Genomic DNA, 22,045 nt, shown 5'->3' with positions numbered 1-22,045 from the left:
TTTCTGATATTCCATACAATAACTGTTTTTGTTTTCATTTGCTATTAATCTTATAAAAGTATGCCCTGCCATATTGTTTCCTATTTCCTCACTATACATTTACTTTCAAAATTAATTTATTGACTTTGTAAAAAAATTATAGTAGTCATTATTATAATGGAACATAAGCAACATAAAAAGATAATTAAGAAAAAGCAGAACCCTCATGTAACCTTTTCACTTTTCAAATCTATAATAATGAAACATGAATATTCTTCAACAAATGATTGATGTAGCATGAACGCCACTCATTTAGGGTATTGTTCAACACTTATACACACACAGTAAACAACAATGACAATGAACACATGGTATACTCTCATCACTCCTAAAAGAGTCCCCACATCCCTGGTGTTCAATTTCTTCCATTGTCCCTACCCTTGGGAGACCATTGATGTGACTTTGTTGTTGTTTATTTGCATTATGTGAAAATTAAATCATGGAAAATTCTTTATTTTGCCTTATTCTTGCTGGATTTAGAATGCTAAATCAATAGTGTATTCATTTTAAATAGATTAAGGATAGTGTTTTTTTCTTTTCCTCATGACTTCTATTGTAAAGTACAGAGTCACTTAAATTATTTTCCCGTGTGTAACTCCTCTGTCTAATTTAATGATGTCCTTTTATTCTATTTTCAGTAGTTTGATTGTGATGTGCTTAGGCACTGTTATGTTCCAGTTAATCATGTTTGGACTTCCCTAAGTCTTTTGGACATGCAAATTTACAGTTTTCCTCAAGTTTCTGCTTTCCAATTATATCTACACAGAGTTTGTGTCTTATGTTTGATGATGTCTAGCTTCATCCTCTATTTTCTCTCTGGGACTTCAGTTTTCCATATAGATGCTTGAATTCATTCTATAGCTCTCCCGAGCCTTGTTTTGCAAAGGATAATCTCTCTCTTCCCTTCCTTCTCTTTCTTATAGTCTTTCCTGTTTTCCTTCTCCTTTTCTGTTTCTACCTGACTGATTCTTGTTGCTTAGAATTTGAGTTCACAGACTCTTTTTTTCTGCTGCTCTCACTCTGTTACGAAGGCTATTTATTAAGTGAGCACTTACTTTGGGGAGACTGAACAGAACTATGCTTTTTCTACACTCCGTACCTGATAATTCCTACAATTAGGTCACCTCAGAGTTGACATTTCTTTGTCTTTTCCCTTGAAGGTAGTTTACACTTTCTAGACTCCTTGTTGAGTAATTTTGGACAGGGTTATGGAAATTACAAGTGTTGTACCCTCCCCCATGGGGGTCTGTTGACCAGCTTGTGACTAGGAGCTTCTAGAAAAACACCTCTTATCCCCCTCCTCCTAGTAAGGCCTGCATGCAAGTTCCCATTGTCTATCCATCCTTATTGTCTAAATGCTAATTCCTGTTTTTGGTCCACCCTTTGCCGGAAGGCCTTGGTGGTTTTCCACCATGCCTGCCACTGGTATATAAGGTTCCACTCTTGTTAATATAAACTCCATTCTCCTTGTAAGAATGAGCCGCTGTCTTTGTCTTCGTTTACATCCTTAGCCTTTCACTTGGATAATTGTGAAGTGTTGTAGCTCCATAACCTTGAACACTGGTTCACTACAAGTACTCTGTGGGCTCTGTTATATTGCTTCACAAAAGGTTGACATTTTGGTTTTCGCCAGTAATTGACTAACTAGATGTAAATCCCATGTTCTCATTAGTGCAGTGATTGGCAGCTCAGGTATAAGCTCCTTCTTGGCTGGCATTTTTTAATTTGTCCTGTCAATGTGTGGTTCAGAGACTGGTCAGAGCTTTGAAGGAGAGAAGTTTGGGTGTTTGCTTCTCTGGTTCTACCCTTTCTTGGGCCACTCAGTAGCAGACTTTCTGCTCCAAGGCCTAATCTAATTCCTTGGTTTAAGAAAGATAAGGCAAATGGCCATAGCATTTTTTTAAACCACTTCCCTGGTCTTTCAGGTTTAATTGTTCATTCACTGACAACTTATCTTTTACTGGACCCATTTGCATCTGTTTCACAGGTATGATTTTCTTCACCAGACTCTCTCCTGCTGACCTACTGGTCTATGTGTGTTGTGACCTTTGTCATGGGTTGCCTGTGCCACTTAGAGTGATTTGTGTTCCAGCATCAAGATTTTCAATGGAGAGTTTTCAAAGCAGTTTCTTATAGGGCTCTTTAAAAAAAAACAAAAAAAAATATTACAGGTAAATATTTTCTACCCTGGCTCTGGGAAATTCGTATGCTGTTGAAGCTACTTAAGCTTTTCCCATCCCTGTCAGGGCAACTGCCTCATTATTTGCTGCCTGCCAGGAGTTCAAATCCTGCCCCCAGTGAGCTTCCTGGATAGTGTCACCATCTGTCTTGAAAAGATCCCATCATTTAGTCAGTCTATTACAAGATCCAGCAATTCCACTCTTAGGCATATACCCAAAAGATTCACATTCATACAGCAAGGACAGCTGCTCAACTCTGTTCATAGCAGCATTATTTGTAATAGCCAGAACCTGGAAGCAACCTAGATGCTCCTCAACTGAAGAATGGATACAGAAAATGTGGTACATTTACACAGTGGAGTACTACTCTGAAAAAAACAATGGAATCTTGAAACTTGCTGGCAAATGGATGAAAGTAGAAGAAACCATCCTCAGTGAGGTAACCCAATCACAAAAAGACAAACATGGTATGTATTCACTCATATATGATTTTAGACATAGAGCAAAGGTTTACCAGCCTACAATCCATACCTCCAGAGAAGCTAGGAAACAAAGAGGACTGTAAGAGAGACATATATGGTTCCCCGGAGAAGGGGAAAGGGACAAGATCTCTTGAGCTAATTTGGGAGCATGGGGGGAGGGGATAGGGAGTTAGGGGAAAGAGATGGGGAGAAGAAGAGGGGAGAGGAGGACCTGAGGGATCAGGAAGATTGAGTCAGGGGAAGAATAGAGGAGAGCAAGAAAAGAGATACCATAATATAGGGGGCCATTATTGGTTTAAAGAGACTGATAACTACCTTGTATGCCATCCTAGAGCCTTCATCCAGTAACTAATGGAAGCAGAAGCAGACACCCACAGCTAAACACTGAGTCGAACTCTGGAATACAGTTGCAGAGAGGAAGGAGTGATGAGCAATGGGATCAAGACCAGGCTGGAGAAACCCACAGAAACAGCTGACCTGAACAATAGGGAGCTCATGGAACCCAGATTGATAGCTGGGAAACAAGTATAGGATTGTTCCAGACCCCCTGAACTTGGATGTCAGCTTAATCTATGGAGCCTCTGGTAGTGGATCTATATTTATCGCTAGTATACGAGTTAACTCTGGGAGACCACTCCACATAGAGGGATACTCTCTCAGCCTAGACATACAGGGAAGGGTCTAAGCCCTGCTCCAAATGATGTGAGAGACTTTGAAGACTCCCCCATTGAAGGCCTCATCCTCCCTGAGGAGCAGAAGGGAGATGGGTTAGGGGTATAGTGGGGGAGAGGGGAGGAGGGAAGGGAGGGAGAGGGAACTGGGATTGATATGTAAAACAAGCTTGTTTCTAATTTAAAGAAAAAAAAGGAAAAAGAAAAGATCCCATTTTTTTGGTAAGACTTCACATTCACTTCCAATTGGCAGCTTTGACTTTGAGTTAGGTTTGGGCTCATTTTTATGGTTCTGGTGTTCTAGGTGGTTAAAAAAAGAAGGGTGTGTTTTACCTGGTATCTTGCTCTCCTGGATCAGCTAGAAGTCTTTACCCTTCTACTTCTTGTAGTCTGTTAATGAAGCCAGGATCTCTCTTCCAATCTTTGTAACACAGTTGTCATTCCTGTCACTGTAATCCCTGTCCTCTAGGCCTCTATTTAGGCCCTTTTTGTATTGCCATTGTTTCATTATCCAAGTTCATCTTAGGGGCTGCTGTCCTAATACTTCCTATAGAAACTGGCCTTGAGCCTGTCCTTAAACACATGCAAGTGTTTAGCAGCTCCTAAATGTCAAGAGCAGACTCTACTTCCAAAGTAATGATGGCTTTACACTTTCTACCCCTTGATGCGTCTATTCATAGCATGAGCCCTGGTTTCTTGCGATGTCTCTGCACTCACTGTCTCTTTTGTTGAACTACTTCCTCATATTATTCTAAATGATATGAAATGCCTTTTCCCAGTGCACATACATTTCCAAATAATATCTTTCTCTTTAGACAGAGTTGAGAGTTCTCTATTTCCATGAACAGGGGTCCATGGACATTTTATCTTTTGTTTTTGCAAACACTATAGTCTCTTTCTCTCTTCTCCCTCCCTCCCTCCTTCCTTCCCTTCCTCCCTCTCTCCCTCACTCCCCCATCCCTTTCTTTTCTCTCTTTCTCCCTTTTTCACTCATTATATGAGGAAAACTATGTAAAATTTATTTTTCATAGTTAAAAAGTGCTTTGCATATCAGAAAGAGAAAGTAAATTCCGATTCAAGAAAGGGGCATAAACAAAGGCAGGAAGTAAAATCATAATTGTCCCTGGGATTGAAATCCAGCCACTTGATTAGCTATTGTGCTTGGGACAAGCCTCACTTGCCCCATGAAGGAACAGTTACTTAAAACTAAATACAACATAGCAAACAGCAAAAGAACAGCTCAGTTCTTATGCAACTGACCTTTTTTTTTTTTGGAATTGTGATTTGTTTTAAGTAGCCATTGCTTTCGTTATTCTCATTTTCAACTTCCTTAAACAAAGGAAGAGTAAACAAGGAAGACAGCTTATTATTGGAAGTGTATCATGTGGATAGCACAACGACAAATTTTATGTGCCAGTTCATAGTCCTTCATAAAACACAGTTTTTAACTCTGGTGCCAAAGGCTTAAAAGCAGGTCAAGGTCTCAGCAGACCTCAGCTTAGCTTAGCATCAGAACTTAGGAGAGTGTGACAAAATATGAAAAAAAATTAGACTGCATTGAAGAATTAGTGCTCAGATCCTTGGGAAAATAATGGTTAAATGCTTTATATTCCACAAGAACTACGTAGAATCTTATCAAACTACCCTGACCTAGACTCATAAGCATTTGTAGTTAAATAAGTTTATTTGATATACAAGAGCCAGGAAGGCGGGGTTTCTCTCTGGTCCTCAGTGTTATGATTGAAGCTGGGACCCATCAGTTTCCTTAGTCTAGAGAGCACTATCAACTGCCTATTGTGTTACCACTAAGGACTGGATTCTACTGGATGCTTTTAGACACCTCACTAGTAGATACAGGAAGTCTTAAGGAGAGATGATTTGATAAATATGTATGCAACTTTCCATATCATGGATGATGAATACATTTTATTTATTTATTTTGAGAAAGCATCTCACTACGTAGCCCTGGCTGGCCTGGAATTCATGGATACCCCCCTGCTTTTGTCTCCCAGGTTCTGAGATAAAAGGCACATGCCACTATGCCCCACCAAAATTTTTAATTGGGTAATTTGCCTGCATGTATATCTGTGCCATGTGCCTGTAGTACGTGGGGAGGCCATAAGAAGATACATGTTCCTGGGAAACTGAAGTTACAGATGCCTGTGAGCTGCCGTGTGGGAGCCAGGGATTGGACCTACATCCTCTGCAAGAGCATCTAGTGCTCCTAACCAACAGTAGTACATCTTGTCAGTTCCAGTGACATCTTTGTAGTGGTGTAGGGTGAGGGCCTAGAGTCTCAGTAATTTACACTAGTTCAGTGGGTGTGTCTCTCTTGCTGCCAGAGAATTCTGGGTGGGACTCCACTTCTGCTGGAATTCCCTAGTCTTAGACAGCCCCTGCTCCTTGTCAGTTACAACCTCCTACTCCTATCTGTTTTGGGATTCTTGGTTTCCATGTGGGGCTTCCTGTGGCTGACACTTGGTGGGCGGTGGTGGTTATGAGGCCCACCTTAGTTGCTGGGCATTCCCTTTCTGGACAGCACATTTACTTGCTCAGCTTAAGGAGACTGCCACTTTTCTTCCTTTACCATGATGTCACGAGACCCAGGCTGAGGTCTGGGTGGTTTCTTCTCCTGCTATTTACTCCAGGGTGCCAGTGGAGAGTCTCACCCTCAGGCTATCCGGCCACACTACTCAACTCTACTTGTGGTACATCCAGGCCCTGGCCAGGCTCTCTCCAGGTAACTGTTCTTGCAGCATCGTCATCCAGGGGAGAACAGAGCTTCAGTTAACCGCTCCTAGATGCTTTTCTGTGGAATACCTCACAGAGGCTTATTGCTTTGTTCATCAGCTCCTCTCATAGAAATCTTTTTTTTATTCTGTCTTGTCTTTCACTGGGTTTCAGAGAATTAGCTTCTAATCTGCTATTTTATTCTTAAATCCTATATAGGAAATTAATGGTTAACTGCAGATTAACACGTACTGTTGTTTTGAATATTTTTTAATTAAGGAAACTTAATTAAACTTAATTTTCTCCAATCATTAGATACCATGTCTGCAAAATTAAGGTTTTAATTATTCTGGTGTCCTTATTACATCTATGTCTGCATATATATGCACTTATACAAAAGGAGGAACTTTCAAAAAGTCCTCCTTGAAACTATTTTCCCCTTTGCAGGTAATGCCATTCCCACACACACTGAGAACTACCTATAACAAAGAAATTGTTTTAGTAACAGAGCCAACTATCTTTAAGACGAGTTCCCCAGGAGACGGTTGCCCAGATACCCACCAAGGGTATATATCCATGCATGCTAATCCTGTGTAGGATGAAAATTGTACAGTTTGCTCCTGGAATACTCTTCTCTGGCTTCTTTCATACGAGATCACACAATTCTTCCCATTTCAGCTCACCGTGTCTGCCTTCTTTCTGTGCATTTCAATGCTATGACTTAAGGGGCCCAGTCTACCAGAGTTGGCTTGCCCTTCTCTTTGGATGTCACTAATTAACTCCACTATTACTTAGATGTCCAGGTGTGCACATCCAGACACATGAGATGTCTGTCCTTAGCTGCCCATTTCCCCCCCTGCTTAAAGGAGCCTAGCTTTCCATCCCAAGATGCTGGAATTCATCAAAGTCACAACCTCGTGACCTGCCTGGAGCTTGGTGTCTCAGTACAAGAATACCCACCAGTGACGATAAATGTTTCAAAATGGTTGGCATCATGTTCTTGTGGTTATTAGACATTGGAGAGTAACAGGGAGTACACACAAGTATGCTTTGAACTTTCTTTCTTCCAGAAGCTATTAGCACTCTCAGGACATCTTTCTCCCTTTCCTCTTAATCCTGCATCACAAAAGTCTTAATTCCTCTTTGGTAACAAAACGTTACTTCATGGAGTTTAGGGAAGGGAAAGACTTTGAAGGTTCAATGCTGTCAAACATTTAATCAAGTAGGGACCATCAAAAATGTTTGACAATCCCATGTGCCATGTCCCATCAATGTTTCTATGTCTGTCACGTTACATGATGAATATCAATCTTTTCAATCTCTTCTTTTGATCAAACCCCTGGTGTTCATTATTAGAGTATTGTCTAGTAGATAGACCCCTTTTCTGTCTCCCTCCATAACACTGGTAACTTGTGGGTGTTATTTTATACAACAAAGCCTACCATACCTATAGGCTCTGGTCACAGCCAATTAGACTCAGACATAAACTGGACCAATCAGAATCTCTTACCATGGAAATTTTGAAAGGGGATTGAGAGGTAGTTCTTTCATCACTTGGCTCTATATTTTGTTAAATTCCAGTTCTGCTTGCGCTGGCAGATGTCAGGAGGAATCACTCATGATACTTAGAGTCAGGGCAGCCTATTGGGTCTTTGTATCTTCATTGGGAAGAGTCTATCTCTCTAGACTTTCTATGCTGTTTGAAGGATTTAGTGTAAGTTCATCCCTCTATAGATGAAATTACACCATCACTAAGTGTCAAGTGGAAATCCTAATTATCTGTGTTTTCAAAGACCCCTTATTCCTCTTTGTACTCATAGTTCTGCTAGAACCATCAAGAAAGAGAAAAGTCTTACAACCCCCATATTTCTAGTTATTCCCATAGCTCCTCCTCCTCCTCTTCCTCTTTTTCTTCTTCTTCTCCTCCTTCTCCTCCTTCTTTTTTGTTCCTCAAGAGGGGTTTCTCTGTGTAACTGTCATGGCTGTCTTCAAACTATCTCTGTAGACAAGGCTGGCTTTGAACTCATGGAGAACTGGGTAAAAGGTGTGTCCCACCATCGCCCAGTTCTGCATCATCTTTTTGTGAGCCCATTTCTTACTTCCACTCAATTTCTAAAATCCCTCCACCACACCTCCTGGAGTTCTTGGTCAGTCATCAGCACAACTCTATATCAATGCCATTTTTTGAAAATTCCCCATTTTTTCTGACTGGTATCATGTTCCTCAGAAGTCACATTTTCTCTCACATCCCTCCTGTCTCTTCTGGGAATGGGGGGGGGTGGGTAGATATCTGCCTCCTCATTGCTGCACCCAGACCTATGATTCATTCTCTTTCTTAAAAATCTCTAAAGCTTACTTCCCTATCAGATCACACTATGCACTCTGGACTTCAGACTCTCCTCCTTCTGAGACTCCTGGATCAGTGGACTTCTTCAGAACATGCTGGAAACATACAGTTTAACAATTTCACAACTCAACTCTCCCCAGCCCGTTCTCCTCTTCTCCTCCCACAAAGTGCCTTTTCAAATATTATTTCCCTCCTGTTGGTAAAATAGATATAATGAATTCCGCTCAGGACATCTGGGGGAATTAGTAAGTGATGTTGCAAAAGAAGGCTGCATAAAGACTATCTGAGGTGCATCTGAGTAACTTAGCATTTTAAATTTGGAAACTGTGCCTTAAATAAAATCTCATGGAACAGGCTAAAAATATGTGAATGTGGAGTTGCTTTTGTTAAGATCTATAAAGATGGTGAGGATAGGGAGATCTCTGGAATAAGAGCAGGTAAGCCTGCCAGTCCCGGGATAGAATTTCTTCAGCTGGGGTCAGAACACCTAGAAAGCCATAGAAAATGTGGAGATAGCTTGCTAAGTAAAGCACCTGCTGCACATGGAGCCCTGAGTTTAGATCCCCAGAATCCATATAAAAAGAGTCAGGTATGCTGGAGTGTACTTATGACCCCATGCTGGTGGTGAGGAGACAGGAGGGAGATCATTGTCCAGTCATCCTGATGATCTTCAGACTCAGTGAGAAACTCCAATTCAAAAAATAAAAGTGGCTATCTGTCTGTCTGTCTATACATCCATACACCTACTCATCTTTCTATCTATCATCTATCTGTATCTGTTTATCTATTTATAATCTGTCTCCATCCATCTTCTATCTATCCATCCTTTTATCACCTATCTATCATCTGTTTCTATCTATCCATCAATTTTCTATCTATCTATCCTTCTGTAATCTTTCTCTCTTCCTTCCTGTCTACTATCTATCTATCTATCTATCTATCTATCTATCTATCTATCTATCTATCATCTATTATCTGTCATCTATCTTCTGTATCAGCTATATATGTCCATATTGCAGAGTTCATTTCATCTATCTGCACTCACAGAACAGAGCCAATTCCCCACCCACTCCCCAAGAAATGTTCACATAACAGTGAAGCTGGGAATCCCCATGAAATATTGGACTGGTAAAGAAACATCACCATGGAACAAATTTAGCAAGATAACACACAGAAACGTAGCAGCTTGGAGAAGAGAAACAACACTCAGGCTAGTGATTTCATTATTATATAGTGCCGCCTAGCTCTCATCCCCCTACAGCTTTTCCTGATCTATGTAATGCTCAAGGTCCATGTAGCAAGGTAGCACCGTCAACAGCACTATATACACATGCCTTTTAACACTTTGCATTTTCTTTTGTTCTTTTCCTTCCTTCGTTTTTCTTCTTTCTTTCTCATAAACTACATCTTTCCTTTTCCAAATACCTCCATTAAAACCCAGAGGTGGACATGGTTTATAGTATGTGGGTATCTTTCTCTGCTCTTTGTCTTTTTAGTCTACCATTAACCAAAACTTCCATGTCTCCCCTCCCTTTCCAATTTTTGCTTTGCTTCGGCTATTCCCACTCCTACGTCTGTCACTCTTTTCCACTTCCTATCTGGCAGCTGAATTCTAATCACTAGTCTTGCTGTGACTGCTTATCTATATTTCTTTTCTTTTCCTTTCCATTCATGCCCACTGTAAATAGTATATTAAAATATGTGATGCTATCAGGGTCTCTACACTCTAAAACAATCAATACTTAACAGATATCTCCTTTGTGGGTGGTTAGTTTTTACTCTATCAGAAGAATGTATTTATTAACCACTGAATAGTGACATTGCTGCAGAGAGTCCTCCACCTACAGAGCTGGACTGGAAATAGAGAGTGGTACCAGGGACACTAGTCTCATGGAGAAAACATCACCATGACCTCACTACAACTTTATCTCTCTTTATCATTGCAAACCCTTTCACTGAAAAGAGAAATGTCCCAAATTAAAGGAGAGAGAACAACAATGGGTTTATGTCTTAACCAATCCTTTAACTCCAAATGGGTAGATCACATTCTCAAAACTTAAATAACACGAAAATCCATGACAATATATCTCTACCAAAAGTTTTGGGGAACCCATGGAAGAGGGAGAGGAAGGATTACAGAAGCCAGAAGGGTTGAGGACACACAAAACCATGGCCCTCAATGTCAACTAAGCAGGGATCATAGGGGCTCACAGAGACTGAAGCAACAATCAGGGAACCTGTGTGGGGCTGAACAAGGTCCTCTGCATATGTGTGCTTGGTGTTCTTGTGAGACTCCTAACAATGGGACTGGGAGTTGTCTCTGACTCTTTTGGCTGCTCTTAGGATCCTTTTCCTCCTGCTGGGTTGCCTTGTCCAGCCTTGACATGAGAACATGTGCCTAGACTTATTGTAACTTTTTATGCCATGTTCAGTTGATATCCCTAGGAGGCCTGCTCTTTTCTGAAGGGTAACGGGGGAGGAACATATCTGGGAGAGAGGGGAGTTAGTGTAGGTGGAGGAGTGGAGGGAGGGGAAACTGAATGGGATGTAATATGTAGGCAAAGAATAAATAAAAAAATTATAAATCCAGTAACAATGGCCATTGATGAACTTATATAAAAATACAGACATAGAATTAAGAAGAATAGTTATGAATATGATCACACACTTAAAAGATGATACAATATTATCCAAGAGAACACAAAAGGTTGAATGAAATAAGGAAGTCAATTCATGGTGTGAAAATAGAATTCAATAAAGAGGTGAAAATACTGACAAGGAACAAAACAGAAATTATGATGGAAATGAAAAACAAAATAGTTCAAAAAACAATTAACATTATATGTACTGAATAGGCTGTATTCAGATATATATATATACATATATATATATGTATACATACGTAACAACAATTAAATAAAAAGAGGCCATGACTTCGAAAAAGAGTGAGGGGATTACATGAGAGGGATTGGAGGGAGGAAAGGGAAGGGGAAGATGATGTAATTACATTATAATCTCAAAAACCAAGATAATATTTTTAAAATATCAGTTTTCTCTATTAAATTGTTCCATTGTGTTGAGTGAAATATGGAAAGTGGTTCCTGAGGCACATTTAGTTACAAAAAGTTCAGTGGAAGCTCTCAACAATAGAATACATCATGTGGAAGACAGAGTGTCAGTGTTTGGTTGATGACAAGGTAGAGGTCAAGATAAATGCTAAATCTTTAAAAATGTATGAATGGAACATGCAAGAACTTTGTGATTCCATGAATTGTGCACATGGAAGAGAAAATTTCCATGCCAAAAGTATAGACAATATTTATAACAAAATCATGAAGGAAAATTTCTCAAATGTTGGAAAGAGAATTTTATTTAGATTTATAGAACACCAAGCAACCAAGCAGACGGTCAGAAAGAAATCCCCTGTGTCACATTATTGTCAGAACACCCCAGAACAAAGGAAGTATTTAAAAGCTGCAAGAGAGAAAGGCAGGATCGACAGAATAACAACTGACTTTTCAATTGAAACCTTAAGATGGCTTAGTGCGGTGCATTTCAAACTCTAAAATTTATAAATGCCAACCCAGCTTAACATATCTGAAACTCTCTCTCTCTCTCTCTCTCTCTCTCTCTCTCTCTCTCTCTCTCTCTCTCTCTCTCTCTCTCTCTCTCTCTCTTCTCTCTCTCTCTCTCTCTCTCTCTCTCTCTGAGGCAAAAACTTTCCATGATAAAAATAAACAAAAAAAGTGTGTGTGTGTGGGGGGGGGAGAATGTGGCCACCAAGCCAATTCTACAGAGAACACTGGAGGGAACACTTTGGACTGAAGAGAAGGATAAACACACCCATAATGCTTCAGCAGAAAGAAATGATTCTAATACACTCATTAAGCAAAGAAAGTCCAAGAAATTACTAAACATTATAAAATAAAAACAAAATGTCAGAAATAAATGCATACTTTTCAGTAGAAATTTTGAATATTAGTTATCTCAGTTCCTCTATCAAAAGACACAAACATAGATCTCACTGGAAAATGGGATCCTTCTTTTTGTTGTCTCCAATAAACAGATTTCATCATCAAAAACAACATGACTGCAGTGTTTTGAATGACAATGCCTCCACAAGCACATATTTGAATATTTGATTCCCAGTTGATAGAATTGTTCTTGAATTAGGAGGTGTATCTTTGTTGGAGGAGGAGAGTCACTAGGGGCGACTTTGAGGTTTCAAAATGTGAGATTCCCAGGACACTCCTACCTCATGGCTGTAGATCTAGATGTGTACTTTCAGGTGTTTCTTCATTCTGACATCATGGACTCTAAACTTCTGAAACCATGAGCCAAATTAAACTCTTTCTTTTATAAGGTATGGCATTTTATCACAACAATAAAAATGTAACTAAGACAATGATGATACAATTTCTTTCCCTATGTTTATGTGTTATATTACACATTTTAAATATATGCATGTTGTCTTAGGGTTTCTATTGCTATGAAGAGGTGTCATGGTGGCATATAGGCAGATATAGGGCTGGAGAAGTAACTGAGCATTGTACATCTTGACACACAGATAACAGGAAGTTGTCTGAGACACTGGGTGTTACTTAATCATATATAAGACCTCAAAGGCCACCTGCACAGCAACACACTCCCTCCAACAATGCTAAACCTAGTCCAACAAAGCCACACCTCCTAATAGTGCTACTCCCTATGAGCTTATGGGAGCAATTACATTCAAACTATCACATATGTCATATACGCATAGCATTTCTGTATGTTATCTTCTTACTATGTTCTTAAATTTAGTTCCTAAGAATTTTGTTAAATTTTTTTCTATGTTTATCACGAAAACTGGACTATAGTTTTCTTCTTTAAAAACTGTTAATTTTTGAGATTATTACATCATTTTCTCCTTTCCTTTCCCTATTTTTGTAAACCCTCCCATATGCATCTCCTTCCTCTCTTTCAAATTCACTGCCTCTTTTTTCATTAACCCTTGTTATATGTATAATTGTATATGTGTATACATATGTATTCCATATAAGCTTCTCTATCTGATTAATGTTGCATGTATGTCTTTAGGAATGACCATTTAGTATTGGATACTCCCTGGGGAAAACTATTTCTCCCACACTTAGCATTTTCTAGTTGACTATAGTTCTTTGTATAGTGTTGAAGCTCATGATCTTTCTCTTACATAGTCTTCTTCCTTTGCATTCTTATCATGTTTTGATGTAGGGTAATGCTAGTTTTGGAGAATGAATTGGTGCTATTCTTTCCTTTTCTAAATTATAAAATGATTTTTGGGCTGGGCAGGTACTCTCATCCTCCCGATACTCTTCAGATTGTACCATTGTGAGAGCTAATGCTCAAACTGGGTGGTGTCTTCCAAATATATTGGGAGATTGGGAGGGAAATACAGCACAAAGATTGTTAGAAGCAGAGGACCTTTCAAGACTGTCTTAGGCTTCTATTGCTTTGAAGAGACACCATGACCATGGCAACTCATAAAGGAAAGCATTTGATTGGGGCTGGCTTACACATTCAGAAGTTCTATCCATTATTGTTATAGCAAGAAGCATGGTGGCATGCAGGCAGACATGGTACTGAGAGTTTTACTTCTTGATCCACAGGCAGGAGAAGAGACAGTGTACCACACTGGGGGTAACTTGAGCATATATGAGACCTCAAAATTCTCCTCCACTGTGACATACTTCCTCCAACAAGGTTATACCTACTCCAACAAGGCCATGCCTCCTAGTAGTGTCACTCTCCATGGGCCAAGCACTCAAACACATTAGTCTATGGGGACCATACATATTCAAACCACTGCAAAGACCTCCAAAGAATTTGTCACTCTTCTTGAGAGATACCACTGTAGATATCAAGTCAGCTACTGGAGTTGCAGAGTTCTAGGGTTCTACAGCAGATAGATGCCTCCAGAATTTACTATATTTAATGACCCCAGGCTCAAGATGATCAGATGCTAGACCTATTCTCAGTTGATAAGATATGCTTTGTGTATTTTCTTTATTCCAATTATTCTCCTTTACCAGGACATACAGGTGCAACTTTTAGCACTCGCTATACTTAGAAGTCTGAGGCTAGTTTCGCCTTCCCTCTGCCATCGTGCGTTGTACGCCTGAGTCGACTTCTCACCATGTCTTCTCACAAGACTTTCAGAATCAAGCGATTCCTGGCCAAGAAACAAAAGCAAAATCATTCTATTCCTCAGTGGATTCGGATAAGAACTGGTAACAAAATCAGGTACAACTCCAAGAGAAGACACTGGAGGAGAACCAAGCTGGGCCTCTAAGGATTCATACAATCAATGGCAAGAATTGAGAGTTTGCACTGAATCATGGTCAACGCAAGCTATGCTACCAGATGGAGTTCAACATTTTTAACCTGGAGATTTGGTCATATTTAAGTTGGGAATGGTTTGTCCAGTAATAAAAAATATAGAGCCTTTCAAAAAAAGAAAAAAGAAGTCTGAGGCTAACTGTGCTTACCTATACTTAACCCCTTTTTTCTGTCATAATTATCTTGGGGCCTCTTTAATTGGCTTCACTTTCTTTTTCTTGTTTTCTCCACTTCGACACATTATTGCTTGTTTGTTTTTAAGTTTGGAGAAAGGGTCTTGCTGTGTAAACCAGGCAGGCCTAAAATTTAATATAGGCTAGCCTTGAACTCACGGTCTTCCTGCCTCAGACATGCCCCTCACAGCTGTGTGATGTTTCATCCTGGTAATTTTAGTGACATGATTTAATGTGAGCATTTGACATCTTTTTTCTTATAGCAGGATACCTGTAGATCCTTGGCATGGTGTCTTATAGTTAAATCATAGTATTCAAGAGTCTGAGGCAGAAGGATTGCTGAGTTTGAGGGCAGCTTTGGCTACATAGTGAGTTTCAAGTCAGCCTAGACGACAGAGTGGCATCCTGTTTCAAAATCCTGGCTGAGCCAGGAGAATTGCCTAAACACAGGACCATCCTGGGTACATGGTGAGTTCCATTCCTTGACCTTCTGATAAAAAGAGAAAACATAAGGAAAAGCATATTATTATAAAGTTTTAAAATACACTGTCATTGAGTTTTCAATTTTATGGACAATGGGGGGAAAATAATTGTTAAGATAAATAGAAATAGGTATGCAGAAGAAAATTTTTAACATCTAAAAATGAGTTTTTACTCTAAAATTTAAGGTAAGCAATAGGTTACAATTAAGCAATATTTGGCTTCGAATGAGATAGCAACTCAAGTCAATATATGTTTGGCACATTTCCAGAAAAATTTTGGCTAGAAACAAAAACCTACAAAGAGGTCTATGTTTAAATAGTATGGTTGTGACATAAACTGACAAATGCCAGGCCTTTCTGTCTGTCACTCTCCTGGCAAAGAAAACAAAGCAGGGACCCAAGGGAAGAGTGACATGTCCAGAAGAACACACAATTTTCTGGCTTTTGTCATTATGTCACACGTTTTGTTTCTTTTAAGATACGCCTTTTACATTTTATACAAACCTCTCACAGATCTGGGGGCAGGTGACAAGCAGTCTCAAAAATAAAAATATAAAAATAAAGACAGTGATGAAATTTAAAAATTATATCCTTTAATCAATAACATTGTGTGACATGAGACCCGTCAGCACAGACAGAATGCTAATATTATAAGAGAGGCATGGGAGAGTAGTGGAGAACTCCAACCTTTAATCAGTAGCACTTGGGCTTCGATACAGTTGAAAGCAAAGCTTAGTTTTGAAGATGATTCCTATTTAAGTACTATTTGTGGTTGATAAAAGATAAGAAACAGGAGGTAAGAGACTGGAAAGGAAGAAACAGAAGCAGCTAGTACAAAACACTGTTTGGCTATTTTATCCAGGGTTTCTTCAAAACGTTTGAAGAAAAAATGCCAGAGTTTGGTAGCTGTTTTATTGACCATGGAAAGACAGAAGCAACATGGCATCAGCCTTCACTGAAGTGCTCTTTGGATTTGATAACTTTGAGGCCCAGGGTCGGACAGAAGTGCTGCATATACAGTACAGGCTCGATACATGTCTGAATGAAGTCCTCATCTGGAATTTGACACTATCAGTGAACCACTTAGGTCTGGGGCCTATGAGTGTCGCATGAAACTAACCTAGGATATTTATTGCCTCGTTGTTCTTAAAACTTTAGGTATTTTCAGCCAAAAGCAGGTAAGTTGTCAAATGTTGTCATTAAGAGCCTCTTTTTTGTGTCTTTTGGTTCTGTTTTCTTATGTCTCCCATTTTAACATACAGTTTTCCCCCTCTATGCAGTGGCAAATACAGTAACTAGCAGATTCATGGTCAAGTCTTAACAGCTCATTTATCCCTGCACTAAGAGAACGTCTCTTTCTAAAAGTTCCAGCAAAAATTTTCATTTAACCTTCTTGAACCAGTCATCACTAAAGAGGATGGAAGGACTGACCGCTAAGGCTGTGTCCAATCCAATGCCGGTTTTGGGAGTACGGGTTGGCATAGGAAGGATACAAGCTTGGGATTTCAACAAGCCCACACAAACAACAGGCTGAGTGTAATGGGCCTAGTATGTCTGTGGAAAATGACTGCCACAATTATCCTGCCTCACCATCTCTGGTACAACCCACAATCTTTATTGTCCAGATGTTTGGAGACCCATACCGTATATGAATAGTTCAATATGGATTTATAGCTAGAATGTTTAAGCAATATCAACGAGCAAATATCTTATTTTAAACTTTCTCTGAAAGTATACATATACAACACACATATATAAACCAGTTTACTTGCATAATTGTGTGTTAGTTTCTACTCTTCAAAGCAAAAATGTTTAGAAAATTTAGCAGAACACCAAACTGTATAACCAGACCATCTGTGCCATAGAATCAGTGAATTACAGTTAGTGTTCAAATACATATAATAGATTATTTTATGCAACATCTTAACAGTGAAGCAGAAAGATCTATCAGTGTTTGCCCAATTTAAACAGGACGGTCACACAACACATTTTATTTAGTATAAAGAAATGGTAACTATGGCAGGGGTTAGTATTCAAAGGCTGGCCAGTAAAAATTAGAGAGACTGAAGACTAGAAGCATAAAGAGCAGTGTCCCTGCACTAGGACTGAGCTATAAAACTCAGGGGACAGTGCTCCTCAAGCTTAGTTGGAAAGGCTTCAAGTCCTGGCTCACTGGATGAAAGAGTAGTTACCATGCTATCACCCAATAAATGGCACGCGCTGGCGACATGCCTTACAGAGAGCCAAGAAAAGTTATTCAAGAAGTCCCGTTGTATAAAAGTTTCCTCAGAAACTGAACCATTCCACCCTGCCAGGAAGCTCCATAAACAGGCAGGTAAACTACTCAACACGGCTTCAGGAAGTCCCTGAAACTGACAAGATTCACTAGGTCCATCCCTGTCAGAATAAATAATAAAAGCTGAGAGTCTCTATCAGACCAGACAAGCTGCAAGGAAGACTCTATAACTAGACTAGCTGCTCGAAAGAAGCAGAAACCAGCCGAGCTTCCTAGAGCAGGTTAGAGCAACAGAGGCAGCTGAAAAGGACACTCTCCAACCTGCCAAATCACCTACAGGCTGTGCAGTGTGCTCCAGGTTCTCACAGCTTCTGTGAGTTGTCACTTGTGCTGGGGTGGGCTTTGGTGATGCAGCTGTCTTTGAGGCATTTCTGCTCCAGTAACTTCTTGCTCATAATCATGTAAATAACTCCAATAAAACTCTAGTCCACGTTGTTCTGTGGTGGGCTCCCAAAATGGCAAGAGCAGACAGGTGTTGCCTCTCCCCAAGAAAAGTTTTGTCACATAACTGTCTCACATGAGGGACCCCACAACAAAAGCACATACTGGGAAGAAGAGCTTTCTAGAAGCACTATCACTCTGCCCTTCAGAAACCTGACACGGCAGATGTCACAAATGCTGTAGGAATTAGAGACTGTCTGCCACAAATAATCTGGGAGGGTTGGAGAGCTGCAATACAAGCTACTGCCTGAGAAATACAGAGGACTGTGAACAGCAGAGACCGCACATCAGTACTGCAAGCACTTCAGAAGAGATGTGCCCTTCCCAGAGAAGCTGGGAATGGAACAGGAAGCTTCTGGGTGTGAGCTCTGTGATCAGGAGACTGAAATCTAAACAGGAGCCTCACTGTTAAGAAGCCACATTGGTATGTGTTGTCATGAAGTCTCCATACCTTACAAGAATAAGTTTCTCTTTCCTGAGCCTAACATATCTTGCAAACACGTTTTTCAACCTATGCTGAACTTGTCACGCTATGATGCATACCCACTCCTTTTGCCTTGCTAAGCCCCTGAACAATTGTGATGACTCCCCTATCACATGATGTGTTCTTGAACTTATCTATGTCACAGGCAGCCTTGAGCCCCGAGTCCCCCACTCTTCTGTCCAGAGGCTGCTTTCTGTCAACCATAACCCTTCCCCCACAAAAGTGAGGGGCTGATATCCTGATTGGGGGATGTGAGGGGTGACAGTTGTCTGGCCAGCCCCTTGTGTGCTTCTAAATACAGCTTGCTTTAATCAGACAGTTATGGAATTGCTCTCCCCACCCCAACCACCACCGACGCCACCGACCACCCTGTCCTGGGTCTAACAAGACTGTTTTCCCTTGGTGTGTGTCTTTAAGATCTCATACACATAGAGCTTCATGGATGAGAAACATATTTAAAAAAGGCCTAGACCCATGTTCATAAAGCAAAAAGACAAGGTGAACTTGTAACTGAGACTCAACACACACACAGATAGAAGCCCTGCACATGTTTATTTTAGTGCTATGCACATGCACACCTTGTTTGTGTCCATTGTTCTCCTTATTTTCCTGAGTTTTCTCTTTGGGTAGAGATGGTGAGGATGCACACAGAGCCTCTACCTCTCAGGGGTGGCGTGTGCACTGCTCCTCCAAACATCACAGGACCAGCTAGCTAACCTATAAGGGAAGAAAGTGAGAAACGATCAATTGGCGTGGATTTCAGAAGCAGGAGTCGTGTTCCAGTTATTATTTATTCTGCGGAATAATTTTAGTGATAATCCGAGGAAGTTATTTCCAGGTTACCATTAGACTGACTTTGAGTTTGCAGAGATGGCTCCTTGCCAAGCATGAGGACCTGAGTGTGAATCTCCAGCGCTGACATGGCTGAGTGTGTCACTAACCCTAGTGCTTCAGTAGAGGGGAGATGAAGATAGGCAGATACAACACAGAAGGTTCAGCCTGCAGCTTCAGTTTCTGCAGAGCCCAGGGTAGACATTAAAGAATGAAGTGGGGTTTCTCTCCCCATTCATTGCGGTTACTTACTTCTCTGAAGGAAGTAGCTTATATTGTGCTTTACATTTTAATTGTCAATACACATTCAATAAGTTGATTCTAATTACAATACTTTGAATAAAATAGTAATGGATTTTTGGTTGTTTTTTATAACAGATATATTAAAATGTTTTCATATGACTATACATTTTTATAAGTTTCTTATACTACAATTTTGCCTCTTCTTAAATCGCAGTAAGAAACCAGAATATTACTTATATTCTCCATGGAAAAGACTCATCATAAGTAGAAATGATAATATTCTCTATGCTAAATTTATATTATAAAGTCTTCAGTATCTATATCTAACTGGGCATCTCCTATTAAGAATGCGTTTTTTTTTTTAAATCATAGATGGACTAGGAATTATTACTTTGGCCACCAGATGGAGCCAATATTATTTCAGAAATGAGATGGATACTGATAATTTTCACACTTCCCCATTGTCTACTAATCCAGAAATTTTATATTTGATTCTAAGATTCGTGAAGGATTTCAGAATTAGAGCTCATTAATGAAATATATTCTCATCAACTGAAAACTATGTCCATCATTTCCTATGAAGAGTCATCTAAGCTTCTTAGGAGTAAAATGAAGGGATGGTTTAAGACAACATGAAGTGGAATTCTGTAGCACAGGCTAGGATTGTTCTGTCTATGCCATTCAAATATCATTGTGGTATCTGAATATCATTCTTTGGTGTTTCATTTTTCATAATCACAGAGTGCAATGCTGTTGTTATATATGAGAATTTAAGATATATTTTAGGAACAAGAAGTGCTAATTAAGACATCAAAATGAGATTCAAGGGACTTTGAAGTGGTTTCTATTTTGAAAGCTTACTGAATATCTGTACAGAGTAATGTTGAGCAATGTTGACTGAGAGAATGTAAATTCATGTGTTTGAGAGGGAAGCCTGAAGCTTCTTCAAGGTCTGAATAACCCTAAGTCAATTTAATTTCTACTAGGCAGACCTAGAAGTTTTCACAAATGATGAAGTTGCTTGTAAAAGTTTGAATGTGTAAAAACTGTAATGTGTTCAAATTAAACTTCTAAAAATTAGGTATTCAGGACAACTTTTAGCATGAAGAAGAAAACATGCACACATGCAAAGTACTAAGCATGCACTTGTACATGTATGTATCTATCTTATGTTGCCTTGAGTTATACCTTTGTTTTAACCTCCTACCTTTTAATATACTAAATATGTCTTCCAAAAGTTGATTCATATGTGAGTGCATGTATGTGTGTATATGTGTTCATGCATGTATCTGTATGCATGCCTACATGTATATATACATGTGTGTATGCATCCATGTATGTGTATATATGTATATATGTTTCATGTTCTATATTCACATACTCTGACCACATCAACATGAATGTCCAATGTGAACATGTATTACCGGTGAAAGGAGAAACACAAGTAGAAGGAAATGGTTAATTTAAAAGAAGGCTGAGGTGTCATCTTGGGAAGATGGTATGCGGTGGTTAGGTGGTAAGGAACTCAGCAACCATTCAGAGCTAGTAACCCCAGGGAATGGAATTCACACAATTAGTCTAAGCCTGTAGTGTGATAATGGATCTGACAATGATTTCCTGCCTAAGAGGCCAGACAGAAGCTGAAGGTGAACAATAGGAGAAGTTGAGTGTTTGATGTATAAGCTTAATGGGCATAGATTTGAAGCATCATGTGGTTCCTAGGTGACTATCAATTATAATACAAAAACAGGGGTTTGCTGTCGCTACGTTTGTATCTAAAAGAATTGTGTATTGATTGGGCTAATGGAAAATAAATTCCATTCAGGGAGCCCATTCTATAATGTGTAATTGGGGCATGAAAAAGGATAAAAAACCCAAACCAAACCAAAACAAAGACAAAATAAAACCACCACTACAACAAAAACCTTGATTTTTTTTTTGCAATACCCCAAACAAAAGCCAAGGAAGTAAAAGCCAGTGGCTAAGAATATGGACTCAAGAGTGAAACCATGAGTTCTTAGCCAACACTGCCTTCCCTAAGCTGTCTTCATTGGGCTCTCCAAGTCCTTTCCTTCTACTGAAAAGTAAAAGTGTCATTGCCATACGAAGTACTAGGAATGTTCCAGTCTCAGGCTATTTCTTACAGGAGCTACTTGAATACCGTGAAACGACAGAGAACAATGCAGAGGAGACAGGTTTGTTCTATTTAAGGAGGCAGCTAGCATCCCATGCCTCAATGCCAAGTCATCTAGGAGAAATGTGTGGAGAGCTGCCACTTTCCAGACT

The 22,045-nt window shown here is 39.7% G+C and overlaps 1 protein-coding gene across 1 annotated transcript; it reads left to right on the top strand.

The window, feature by feature from the left end:
* Positions 1-14,514: 14,514 nt before the first annotated feature.
* On the top strand, positions 14,515-14,830 carry LOC106021321 (60S ribosomal protein L39-like). The gene has a single exon (XM_040729618.1). It carries the CDS (start codon positions 14,607-14,609, stop codon positions 14,760-14,762), a length of 156 nt encoding a protein of 51 aa, XP_040585552.1. The 5' UTR covers positions 14,515-14,606; the 3' UTR covers positions 14,763-14,830.
* Positions 14,831-22,045: the final 7,215 nt, after the last annotated feature.

The sequence above is a fragment of the Mesocricetus auratus genome, unplaced genomic scaffold (assembly GCF_017639785.1).
Source record: "Mesocricetus auratus isolate SY011 unplaced genomic scaffold, BCM_Maur_2.0 Super-Scaffold_100021, whole genome shotgun sequence".
Lineage (NCBI taxonomy): Eukaryota > Metazoa > Chordata > Mammalia > Rodentia > Cricetidae > Mesocricetus > Mesocricetus auratus.
This window is presented reverse-complemented; position numbering and strand designations above follow the sequence as displayed.